The sequence below is a fragment of the Prionailurus viverrinus genome, unplaced genomic scaffold (assembly GCF_022837055.1).
Source record: "Prionailurus viverrinus isolate Anna unplaced genomic scaffold, UM_Priviv_1.0 scaffold_40, whole genome shotgun sequence".
NCBI classification, from domain to species: domain Eukaryota; kingdom Metazoa; phylum Chordata; class Mammalia; order Carnivora; family Felidae; genus Prionailurus; species Prionailurus viverrinus.
The window spans coordinates 633,135-646,076 of record NW_025927608.1 but is presented as its reverse complement, the minus strand read 5'-3'; the positions used below and the strand labels follow the sequence as shown (position 1 = coordinate 646,076).

At 45.8% G+C, this 12,942-nt stretch overlaps 1 protein-coding gene across 4 annotated transcripts; it reads left to right on the top strand.

Annotated features, from left to right (window-relative positions):
- On the top strand, positions 1–12,904 carry CUNH15orf40 (chromosome unknown C15orf40 homolog). 4 transcript variants are annotated; one of them, XM_047846812.1, is made up of 4 exons: positions 1–157; positions 892–1,018; positions 3,035–3,162; positions 12,523–12,904. In XM_047846812.1, exons 1-4 carry the CDS (start codon positions 44–46, stop codon positions 12,532–12,534), a joined length of 381 nt encoding a protein of 126 aa, XP_047702768.1. In that variant the 5' UTR covers positions 1–43; the 3' UTR covers positions 12,535–12,904. The 4 variants fall into 4 exon arrangements, with proteins under 4 accessions (XP_047702768.1, XP_047702766.1, XP_047702764.1 ...); XM_047846810.1 differs by lacking the exon at positions 12,523–12,904 and adding an exon at positions 10,081–11,264; XM_047846808.1 differs by lacking the exon at positions 12,523–12,904 and adding an exon at positions 4,683–5,588.
- The last annotated feature ends 38 nt before the right edge of the window (positions 12,905–12,942 follow it).

Below are 12,942 nucleotides of genomic sequence, written 5' to 3'. Positions count from 1 at the left end.
CTCTTCCGGCGCCGCTCTGCCTCCGCCCGGCTTCCCCGCGGGGATGCTGCGGCTGGGCCGCGGGCTGAGGCGGCTCGGGTCGGGTCGCGGGGCTGGAGACTCCGGCCGGCTCCCTTTAAGTGCGGAGATGCCCAAGAAAGCTGGTGCGACGAGCAAGGCCAGTGGCAAGCCCCGTGGCAGGGGAGGGTGGGCGGCGCGTGGGAGAGAGGCGGGCCCCGCGGGTGGGCGAGGGCCGCCGGCAGCTCGCGGCTCCCCGAGACCCGTCTGCCGGCTCTGAGGCCGGGTCCCCGCGCTCCCAGGAGGCCCGCCCCTCACGCAGGCTAGGCGCCCCCGCGGTCCCCGCACGGCCTGCGCCACCCGGCGTGGGAGGCTCGCGGCGGCGCCCCCGGCCCGACCGCCCTCCCCTCTGGGTCCCGGGCGGCGGGGGCTGAGCTCCTGGCGGGCACGCACCTGCTGCCCCGGTCCAGGCATGGGAGGCTCTGCTAGAGAGCTACCTCCGTCGTCCCTTCCTCTCTCCCCAATACACACACACTTCCGGCCTAGTTGCTCGCGGACGGTCCTCACCTCGGGCTGCAGGGGATGCAGAGATGAGTAGTGGTGTCTGCGCCTGGAGAACGGGGGATACAGCGCAGACGGTAGGCACCAGCACTCAGGTGTGGAAGCCAGAGTCCCGGCCCCCCAGGGCAGCAACAAAACACTCCGTTGGGTTGATTGGAGGGCTTCGTGGAAGAATTGACTTGGAATGCTTGGAAAACCTTTCCGGGTGGCCAGAAATCCCTGGACACGACTCATTCGTCTTGGTTAAGGGTGAAAGGGAGTAGAGGAAGGATCAGATGTGCGGAAACATATTTTATAGCTTGTAAAGTTGTAGTGTGGTTGTTGTCGTTTTAGGGTAAAAGCCAGACCAAGGAGCCAGAGACACCACTTCCTCCCTTAGGTCCTGTGGCAGTTGATCCTAAAGGTTGTGTCACCGTAGCCATCCATGCCAAACCTGGTTCCAAACAAAACGCTGTAACAGGTACATCTGGCCCCGGGGGTGGGGGTCACGAAGGGACTGGGGCTGGGGGGGTTCTCCTCCATCCTCCCGTTGCCTTGGTTAGCGGAAAGTTGGTCTGTACAGTCAGGGTTTTCATATTCGTGATTGGAGGCTTCTCCGTTTTAAGATTCTAGATTCTAATGTAAAAGTGTAAGTAAATCCAGTGTCAAAAGTGAATATATGAAATTTACAGCATACCAAGTGAGATGAACTATTGTGTATTTTCTTTTTTTTTAATACGGTATTTTGAAAAGGACACACGCGGAAACACGTGCAGCCTAGAATTACTGCGTTTGTCCTATTTCAAAACTGGAGACATTAGCCAGAGAAAGAAAGAAGAGACATTTTGGTCGAGTTTAATGACCATTGGCCCAAGGAGGAAGAGGAAACCTGGTGTCTGAGAGTCCTGATCATCAGCTCCTGTGTGGACTTGTTTTAAAACAATAAAGAACTTTTCTGGGCCCAGTTCTTTTCATCTATGGGAGGAGATACTGGACTAGGAAGCGTTCAGGCTATTCCCTGGAGCCCAAAAGGTGCCTCAGGGGTGTTTTAGGTGGACAAGGGGAGGCCAGCAGGCAGCTATGTTTACATATATTTTAAATGCTGGGAGCCCAGGGGAACTTCTGTGGGTGCAGAGCCGGGGAGGCGGGGAAGGGCTGTATTCCGAATGAGAAGTCTGAAAACTGTTGATCTGAATTATTTTGAAGGTCTTTTTTACCTCTAAAGCTCCTTCTTTTTTGTTTTGTTTTGTTTTTACACTTTGAAAACAAGACCTCAGAATTGGGGTGCTAGGCCGTCGTTTGTGCTGGTGGCCGTGTTAGTCTGGCTGTGCATGGGCCGCACCCACCAGGGTCTGCCTTTTCTGAGTAGTTGTTGTGGACCCTGTCTCGTGTCAGCATACCATGTTTCATCGCGTCTGAGATGCCATCAGCTAGAAGGTACACAGGTATTTTGTGTACCAGCGAGACAAAATCCGTACGAACACTTGATTTTCCGTCCGTTGTGAGACGTGTCTGGATTTGAAAGGTACTGACGCAGCGCACGCTGGAATTAGAATTGGTGACAGGCCAGGAGGCGGGCTGTTGTACGAGATTCTGTGGCCGTGCGGTTGACACAGGCAAGGTGTAAGCATGTGAGAACGCCTGAGATTCCCTACGTGGGGGACCAGGTTCAGCCCACTTGAGAACTACTGTGAGAACTCCGCTCTCAGAAGGACAGTGGAGGGCTGCAGGTGGGCCGCTCTTTATAGAGGCTGTACTGATGGGGGTCACGGCCACTGTGCAGACTGGCCCTGGAGTTCAAAGCACGTAGCCAAACGACTTTGAGTTACAGCATCACTTTATCACCAGGTGACCTTGGGCACATCTTGACTTCGGTTTCCTCGTTTGTAAACTGGAGATAATAATGGTATGAATATCTTCTTCGTGAGGTTCTTATGAGGATTAAACAAGTTAATATCTGTGAAGTCCCTAAAACACGTGTGCCCTCAAGTTACCGTGCGCAAGTGCTGTGTAAAGGTTTAAATGTTGCACCTTAAAGACATGAAACAGGCATTTCACGCGAGTTGAACCAGGCCAGTCCTCTCCTGTCCTGAGCCCCAAACAACCCTTGTCCAGTGCAGTGAGCTGCCTCCGTCCCGCTTCCTTTGTGACACTGCTGACCCAGCCTGACCTTGCCTTGGGGTTCATCCTGCCACTCCACGCAGTTTCCAGTAGCCTACATCCAGGACGCTGCTCAGGGTTCTGAGCTTCTCTTGATCGGCAGGATGGGGGTAGATGTAGACTTTCTGTGGATTTCTTTCCTGAAGTGGTGAGGGCTTATTTACCATGTTTGTGTTCCCTAAAGCTTGAGTAGTTTGCTCGTTCATTTCTTCGTGCAATAGTTATTCATTGGAAACCTACTATGTGCCAGGTGAATGCAAACTCTTTTACAAAATAGCTTCACCTCTTGAAGAAAAACAACTCCTTAAGGGTCAAGTCCACACTGATCTCATTCCAGACTTGACACCTGAAGCTGTGAGTGTGGCCATTGCTGCGCCTCCGTCGGAAGGAGAGGCTAATGCCGAGCTCTGTCGCTATCTTTCCAAGGTCTTAGAACTCCGCAAGAGCGATGTGGTTTTGGAGAAGGTAGGTCTCTCTCTCAAAACAGTTTGATTATTACATGTCAGATATTATGATGTTAATGCTGATTTTTCTTTTCCAAATCACTGAAAAAGCTCTCATTCATCACGAAAATAGGTGAATTCTGTTTAGTTTCCTCCATTCCTGCTGCCTCAGCCCTTACTCAGAGTGACCACGCTCTGTATGTCTAGTCCTTAGTTGCCACCATCTCGAGCATTTTCCTCTTTTCACATGTTTTCCTGTATCTGCTGGCAGATTGGTTTTGTCTCTTCTTTCGTCATCATTCTAAAAATCTGAAAGGGTTCCTGTTGCTTATCGTCTCCATTAGCGAGTCTGTCAGGTGTTTCTGGTCTCCCCACGTTATCCTTGCTCCCCGGAAAAGCTGATTAGGAAGAGAGGCCAGATGAAGTTATTCACACGGCGGGTCTGCTCTAGGGGTAGATATCAAAATCACCTGGCATTGATTTCTAAAACACAGGTTCCTGGACATCTCTAGACTTACTGAAATAGACTTGGCAGGAGTAAGACCCAACCATGTTTATGTTTCTTAAAGCTCAGTTTGTTTTCTCGTGATACACTCTCTAGATCCCAGCTGGCATTCAGAGTCCTTGGTTAATAGGCTGCATCTGAAAATTCTCCCATCAGGCCACTACCCTCGATACATCCCCCTTGTGTTGCAGGAAACTCCTGACTCTCTGCCAGTGCCCTGACATCTGCCTGAAGGGGACTTCCCACTCCTCTGCTAGTCCAACTTCTACCCCTAGAGATAATCTCTGCTCACATTTTACCCTCTTTAAAAGATGTTTCAAAACGAGTATTACAGCATTTGTTTTTCGTTTGGAGTTTTCAGAAATGTGGAACAGAGAGAACAGCAATTTGTTTCGAATTATTTTTACACAAAGTTTATATAAAATTGCAATATTCGTTTTGGTAATTTAAAAAATAATTTTAACTTTTAATTTCGACAAAGAAGTTATTTAAAAACAGAGCATTCGGGGCACCTGGGTGGCGCAGTCGGTTGGGCGTCCGACTTCAGCCAGGTCACGATCTCGCAGTCCGTGAGTTCGAGCCCCGCGTCGGGCTCTGGGCTGATGGCTCGGAGCCTGGAGCCTGTTTCCGATTCTGTGTCTCCCTCTCTCTCTGCCCCTTCCCCGTTCATGCTCTGTCTCGCTCTGTCCCAAAAATAAATAAAAAACGCTGAAAAAAAAAAAAATTTAAAAAAAAAAAAACAGAGCATTCTACATCTGGACTCTATTCATTTTGAAATTGCAATGCCAATTCTTATTATTACAGAAATTGATACATGAATGTAAAATCCCTAGATCTAGAGTGCAAAAATTGGTAGGAAGGTGGGATCTGAGCTAATCTGTGTTGAAATCAGAAATGACCGGGAGAAAGCGACGGCTAAGCTGTCAGGACAGCCCCAGGCCACCACGCTGGCCCCATGAGGACACTGCCATGATGGGTGCCTCTGAGGTCTGCTGTCTCGGGGGTTATCCTGACACCATTTTCTCCTTTTGGTCCAGGGTGGTAAATCTCGTGAGAAAGTGGTGAAGCTTTTGGCCTCCACAACTCCAGAAGAGATCTTGGAGAAATTAAAGCAGCAAGTGGAAAAGAAATAAAAGCCAGTTTTGAGAAAAACACATCCTTGGAAAGCTTTTTTATTGCTATTAATGGAGAGGCTGTTAAATAAGAAAATATATTTCAGTGCACAGAAGAACATGGAAAAAATACATGTTTAACAACAGAACGCAAGAAATAGGAATTTAAAAGTACTCTACGTTCAATATAGGTTCTAAAATCCCTGACCCCAGCTTGGAGTATGTTACTCTGATTTCGTGGCATCACAAAATAAGAGAGCTGGAAAAGTTGTTTAAGATGACCTCACTCAGTCCGTTTCATTCTGTGATGGGGGTTCGGATGTCCCGAAGTTGAGAGAGTTCTTCGGGATCTCGTGGCACAGGGTGGCAGCTGGAACCCGATCCCTGGACTCCTGGTTGGATGCAGTTCATCGTGATTGTGAATTAAAGTGCTATTTCTGCAGCCACCTCAGGGTTCCGAGGATCGCCTTCAGGTCCAGCTCACAGGTGACAGAAGAAAACCTGTCACACTGCTTTGTGCTCTTAGTTTGTATTTTAAAAGGCGTATCTAAATACGAAAATGTTTTCTGTGTCTTTTTAAAACTCTGTGGAGCATTTTGTGAAAAAGTAAACAAGAACAATTAAGACTTGTAATTTCGGGGAAGTCACTGACTCTTCGTCCTCCTTGGATGCTAGCTGCAGTCTTCAAATCTGGTATTTCTGAAGACTCTCCAGAGAGCCTTAAGAGAGGAGGACCTGGCAGCTATTCTCAGTATTGGTAAAGGCCTGTCAGAAATCATATGTATATTCAGGCTTCACAAGCGAGTAATAAAGATCTTGTTTTTAAATCTCCAATGCAAATTATAGTGATTTGGTAAAGGTACATAATTTCATTACCTTTGCCTATCAGAACCAAAGCAGTTGTGTGCTTTTGTCCAAGTACCTGAGAAAGTGTACGGGAAACAAAAATCTTTAAAAATACAAATTCCACAAAGAAGGAACCATAATAAAAATTGTTGATGGTGAAAGGGCTGGGAAACAGTCATCTGGTCAACTCTTACTCTGTGGATAGGAACCAAGGAGAAGGTCACGGTCAGTATTAATGGCAGAGCATGGGTCCCACTCCACGGCCTCCTTTTCTAAGCCGTTATGTCATACTGCCTCCAGATGTGTCTCCCTTGGACCTGGTCTTGGCTTAAGAACAAGTAGCAGAAACCCAACTCCATCCGGTTTACGCGATAAAGATTCACTGGCCTGATAACCTGGCAAGTCCAGAGGCAGCAGCTCAGTGTCATCATAAAGGACCCACTGCAGCTGACAGCGCCCGCTTCGGCCTCGTGCCCACTTGGAGGCAAAAAGGCAGCAGCCCTAGGCCTCACGTCCACGTACGCCCCCCCCCCCCCCCCCCCGGCAGGAAAAGACGCCACTCGGAAGAGCGGGCTCCCGCTCGGCTTCCCCCCACTCCTTGGTGGTTGGGGTGGGCAGAACCAGAGGATGGGGTGGCACCCTCGTGGTGTTTCAGGTTCCAAACACATAGGTGGTTCCTTAACTGTAGTGCAGAATATAAATGTAAAAACCCACCGGGGCCCCCACTACAGAATTTTCAAATGCAGGTGACTAGGGCCTAAAAATTTTAAGAAGCTGGATTTGCAGTTTACGTCCAAGAGGTGGCACCATAATGCAGCGGCAGAAAGCCGCTTCGTTAATCTGAAGTGAGCAGTGCTGGTAGGAAGTCTCCGTAGTGCCCGCCAGTGTCCCACGCTCTTCTGTCTGGTCTGGGAGACATTTCTTAGGCTTATGCCCTCATTCCCTGAGTTCAGTTCAGGCCAGGGTGTGTGAACTGCCCTCTACTCGGCTGGGTACTCAGGAGTCTGGCTCAGTGCTTTAGTGGAGTCAGCATGGTCTTAAGTGTCTCCCTTAATTCTGCCGCTTTCAGAAATCCCATTTAGTTGGTGATTGAAAATGGAATTGGGCTGGAAAATTAGCAAGGAATTCATTTCAAAACAAGATGCCAATTTATTAATTTGAGTGAAGAACACACCTGCCAAACAGACTGTATAGTGGGATCCTCCAGCGAGAACATTCTGTCACTTTGGGAAGTCTCTTGACGAAGCCAGTCAGCATCTGAAGAGTGCTTGGAGAGCCTGGGATCAGAACCAGGGGAGGGAGGAGGGCGGAGCAGGGAGCTCTGACCGTCTGCGACAGACCCGTTCTGTCTCCTCAGCCCCTCTCCTGGGACAACTCTGGACACTGATGCTCCCTTTTTCCAGGCTCTGAGAAGACCACCTACTTCTGCCCACGTGGGCTGTCCTCAGACAATCCTCAGAATTCAACTGATACGGTTCTCAGCATTTTCTAATCCTTTTCTAGGTGTGTGCCACAGGATGCATCTAGTCCCCTTGCTGTTAGAGTCAGCGGGGGAGAACCCCAAACTTGGCAGCAGTTTGTATAGACTCTGTGGTCACTTCTACATGAAGCTTCTCCACGATGTGGCTTTACTGTCACAGTGGCTTTCACATGGTTTCAGAGCCTTATGTTTCTCTAGAGATACCTGGGTGGGTCGGAGAGCCGTGGAGAATAAGGGAGAGAGTCCCAAAGCTGTGCTGTCAGTGTGGCGGCTGCTAGGCACATGTGCTTACTGAGCACTTGAAATGTGGCTGATCAGTTTTTTTTTTTTTTTTTTTTAATGAAAGCATCACGGAAATAAAGGCCACGTTGGAAACACAAGGTTGAAAATACGGCATAGAATTTGGGGGGCAGGATAGAAGGAGGTGAGCAAAGAAAGGAAAATGTCAGATCTAGAAGTCAGGAAGGGGCAGTCAACAGACATAACTGGGGTCCTGAAAAAGAACCCCCCCCCCACCCAAAATGGAGCAGAACAAAGATTTCAAGATAAAATGAAGAAAATATTGAAATAATAAAATATGAATTTAAGGAATAAAACGTGCGGTGTCCCAGGGGAAATACGGACAAATGGTTGACAAGGAGATATAACCTAGTAAAGTTCTCTGACTTCAAAAACAAAAAAGCCTACGGCCATCTAGACAAAAAGTTGAAGGCCTAGGAAGGGAGAGGGGAGACACACACATGTACACTCCCATTGCTAATGGGAATGTGAATTGCTACAGTGTTTAAGAAAATGTAGCACTTACTAAAAATACAGGTGTTTTAATCTAATAATCCTACTTTTTGAGAATGCCTCATAGAACACATAAAAATGCCAGAATATATGGGCAAAAAAAGGTTAACAATCTAAGTGTCTGCCTGTAGGAGACTCATCATATAATCAACAGCAAATCCATACTGTAGAGTATTATGCTATTAAAATTAGCTTTTAATCTATAGTTACTGACCTGGAGCGATGTCTATGTTGCATGAACAAAGAATAATGTATGTGTCTGTGTGTGTGTGTATATGTGTGTATGCACACACACACATATACACACACACACACACACATATAATCTGTAATAAAGGAAAAATACATATCTAATTTATATATATTTGGGTGGGCATGATAAAAGAGAAGTGTACACAACAGGCCATGACAGCTGGGTGAGTGCAGATCCTTCCTAGGTGTAGTGTTTCACTTTTTTATAACGTTTGTTACTTTGTATACAAACCGAACATATAAAATGAAAGAAATTTTAAAATGAGAAAAACAGACTCAAATGAAAAAGCTCCGGCCTTTAGCAATGAGAGCAGCTTCATTTATGTAATTCAGAGCAAGGCGGGAGGGCCTTAGGGAGCTCAAGGCACGGGTGGTGGAAAAAACCATGAGATCATCATCACATCAGCCCTGAAGCTGTCTCAAGAGAAGCTGCTGAAACTCGGAGAAAATCTAGCTGGTAATCGATACATAGGGCTCTGTGAGCCCTTAGGGACAGGAATGAAAACACCAACCGAATTAGCCTGCCAGCCCATGGAGACGTTGGCGAAGGACCTGCGAGCTACACCTCTTGCACCCACGTCGGCCCAGAGGTGCCCCACACCCCACTACTACTTCTGGAGGCACACGGCCGACACGGACTCATAACCTGCAATGTGCCCAGCCCCGTGATGCATAGCGTGGAAGTGCTTTCACTTAGTCCTGCGAGGGGGCAGTCCGATGACATGTTAGCCGTTTTGATGGAAGACGTCCTCATCACTAACCTGCTTCTCCCATACTGTCCCGTAAATCTAAAGATCTGGGGTGGTATTAACCACATCTCTTTTCCACTTTTCTGCACTGAGGGCACTGATAACCAGCTCCCCAGATCACTGCGCCTTGTGGCTTCGACAGTGTTCCAGGGGCTGAAGCTAATTCCTCTTCATCTCTGGCACATTCCTGATACCATGTAGCCTTATTGATGAGACCCATGAGGCCAGCTTGACCCGGGGCCGTTCTCTCCCAGAATGTCCACGGGCTCAAGGATCTCTGTCACTGTCCCTATTTTCCTCAAAAGCTGGTCCTAGTAGAGGTCTAGACTTCTGGAAAGGAGGAAGTACTTGCTCAAGTCTACCGTGGAGTCCAGTGGTATAATCTATTTGAATCTAGTTGTTTATTTGGCTCTGTAATTAGGAGCCAGGAGAAATCTTGGTTTAGGTAATTCAGAATACAGAGAATATATGTGAATTCTGAAGTAGTAATCTAAAAACTAACATCACGAACTCCTACCAATGTCAAGAGTATTTACTCCTGTTGGCCTTAATTCATTCTAAATTAAAAGCGAGAGGACTGTAAAAGCACACATTTCTAAATTCATAAATAGAGGAAAGACACTGAGGGACCCATATAATTAGGTTTTTCACACAGAATTAGCCAAAGCCTATTTAGTATTTCAAAATCCTTATCTATCTCAAATATGCTTCTTTGGTCAAAATACAAGATACTGAAAGAAATCCCAAGTAAGGTTTTCAGTGAATGGTTTGTGATAACTCAATTTGTCTAACATTACCAAAGGAAGCACTTTCACAAGTAATCTTTCCAACTGATTTATTAAGTGGTACAAGTTGCCTCAAGCTGGGAGTATATTTCCCACATTTCCTAATAAAAAAAAAAATTCCCTTTCACTATAAACAGTGCTAATTAAAAAGAAGTCAAAGGCCAGGGGTACAGATTTCCATACACAGCCAAATCTTGTTTGGGTTAAATGAATCAAACGGAATAGGTCTGGGAAATTTTTAAAGGTGTTAAAATAACTGTATTTGTTTTAGAAACAGTGTAGGGCTTTTATTAGAGTTCAGAATTATGATATCAATAATCTTCAGGGCCAAAAATCATTTCCTTCCATTTTAGTATTCTAAACTTAAAACTGACATTTCATTACTCTTAATTCTGTCACGGAGTTCTGTTTTCCTTTAGGCGAATCAATTACAAAGGGAAAAATTACATCCTGTCTGTTGAACATTATAAAGGAAGGCAGCTTTGAAATCCAAAACCATGCTAGAAGTCTCACCAGATCTCTTTTTCCTATCTGGTTTCAAGAACTCAAACTGTACTCGGAGCTGTGACCGATGGTTATTAGTACTCTGGATAACCTCAAATAGCACTCAAGAAAGAAAATAAAAACAACCCCTCCATCTCAAGTCTCCAGCAAGCTGGTCTCAGTCAGTATTAACCTGATGTGCTTCCATCATCAGCATTCGACATTTTAAAATCAGGGATTTCCAAATAGCAAATGCTACTAATTTTTAGCTTAATGTTTATATACATTTGATATTTGAAATTTGTTATTTTCTGAAGCATGTAATTTCTGCTTTTGCTAGTTCGTGTATTAATTCACATAAGAATCACAAGTCTTCACTCGCAGTGTCTCCTGCTCTTCCCCCATCTTCTGTCAGTTACTCCACATGCTTCACAGCCGTGCTGTGATTCACCACTCACCGCGTCCTTCCCTCCCGTTGACGGAACGAACGTTTATGCGGCACCGGTTACGTACCGCTGGGGGTGTAATGGTCACAAGCTCTCATTTCTACCTTAAGCCCTTGTATGTTTGCTCACTTCTTTTCACGATCACCCTGTGAAGAGTAGCAGGGTGAGTGTTCTCCTTATCCTGACAGGGAAGCAAATAAGCTCCAAGTGTAAGTGATTTTCTCAAGGTCACACACCTTGTGAGAACAGGACTGGAAGCCAGGACTCCTCATGCTAATGCTAGATGCTGTCAACAACAGACGGTCTATTCGAGATTAATTCCATTTGACACGATTTTAATTCTTCTCACTCTTAAATTATCCTTTTTTAAATGTTACTTTCAGTCTCTCCCACATGAAGCAGAAACTGTGTCTATTATTTCCTCTCAGTTTTAAGCATATAGGGGACAGGCTAATGGTGACTGCTGTTTAAAAAAAAAAGAAAAAAACCCACCACCATATAGGCTACTCTAGCAGAATGCAGAAATAACTCACGTTAAAAGGACTCCTGTTTTCAAGCAGGGCTGAGTCTCAGGCCATCTGTGATCTTACCGTACTAGGATTAAAAGATTTAGGGGCGCCTGGGTGGCGCAGTTGGTTAAGCGTCCGACTTCAGCCAGGTCACGATCTCGCGGTCCGTGAGTTCGAGCCCCGCGTTGGGCTCTGGGCTGACGGCTCAGAGCCTGGAGCCTGTTTCCGATTCTGTGTCTCCCTCTCTCTCTGCCCCTCCCCTGTTCATGCTCTGTCTCTCTCTGTCCCAAGAATAAATAAACGTTGAAAAAAAAAATTAAAAAAAAAAAAATTAAAAAAAAAAAAAGAGATTTAAATACTATTAGAAAATGACCTTTCCTTTGAGCTTCCTGAGACCCATCCCTCACTCCAGCCCTGCCCCGTGGGCCCATCGGTCTCCCTAATTAGGGCCAGAAGCCGGTACGGCAGAGATCCTGTTGTAAAGCTGTGGCCAGTTACTATCTGGGTGAGTCAGTGCCTGTGCTTTATCAGTTGACAGATATTTTTAATAACCCATCTGCCTTCAGACAGGATCTTGGGGTGCTGTGAGGCTATCCTTAACTCTCTAGGCTAAGTTTCTATGGTATCCAGATAAAGCAGTAACAGCACTGTGCCTATTGATGTAATTAGAGGGGTACAGGGAAAACCCTTATTGCTAAAATTTCATTCACATCTGAATGTGAAGATCTGGTTTTATTAGATCCTTTCCAATAAAAGTTACCTGAAAGGATGGCTCTTCAGGAAGGGGGGAGGGGAGAGTTGGCTCCAGAGCATGGAGAAGTCAACCTCAAGGGCCTAGAGTGGAGTGTTATGAGAGAAGGCAGCAGAAGGCAGATTTAAGAAGTTGCCTTTAAATTCCTTCTCCCTATGATGAAATTTCTACTCTTAACATTACTTTTAAGCCAAATAAACTTTTCAACAGATATGAAGGAAAGAGCAATAAAAAACCAGAAGGTTCATCACATCAACTGCCAAAACTTGAGGAAGAAATTGTTTCATCTTAAGTATTTTATTAGTTGAATAACACCATTGTAGTGGCCATTAAAATGATCTGAAACAAAACGATCAGTGTAAAAGCAAGTTACAGCGTCACTTTATTTATACAAGAGGAAGCAGCAAAGGTGCACATTTGGAAGTGGATAGAACACTGTTCAATCAGTCCACGTTAAATACCATGAAAGTGGTCAGGATGCAGCGTTACATGCATACCATTGGAAAAGAAAGGGTTTACAGAGTTAAACTTTTGTATAACATGAGTTTTCATCTGCTACGTTTAAGTTGGCAAAAAGCCTTATAGTCTGTATGAAATGATCGTGTACCCTAATCTCAGCCACCACTAGATCAAGACACTGAAACTGAGAAGAGTTCCTTCCTTATTTTACAGCTTTATTCTTGACATCCCTCTAAAAAGAGACAAAATGATTGTGAAGCTGACTCATACCTGGAGTAATTATAAAGTACCACGGTCATAACAAAAGCCAAAAGAAGTATCTACAATTGTTTTACCTTTCAACTGCTGAGGTCACATACAACACAGTACAAGTAGGCATAATTGTGCATTCATGAGTTGACTGTACTAACCTCTGCAAAAACTTCGGAATGAGCATATCCGAGTAAATGGATACTTCCTTATCTTACAAAGTAAAATCAAGCGGGAGTGCGTGGGTGGCTCAGTTGGTTAAGCATCCGACTTTGGCTGAGGTCACGATCTTGTGGTTCGTGAGTTCAAGCCCCGCATTGGGCTCTGTGCTGACAGCTCAGAGCCTGGAGCCCGCTTCGGATTCTGTGTCTCCCTCTTTCTCTG

Coding starts and splice junctions, on each gene's coding strand:
- CUNH15orf40 (XM_047846808.1), top strand. CDS start 44: ATGCTGCGGCTGGGCCGCGGGCTGAGGCGGCTCGGGTCGGGTCGCGGG. Junction 1,019..3,034: donor CAAACAAAACGCTGTAACAG/GTACATCTGGCC, acceptor ATCTCATTCCAG/ACTTGACACCTGAAGCTGTG. Junction 3,163..4,682: donor GCGATGTGGTTTTGGAGAAG/GTAGGTCTCTCT, acceptor CTTTTGGTCCAG/GGTGGTAAATCTCGTGAGAA.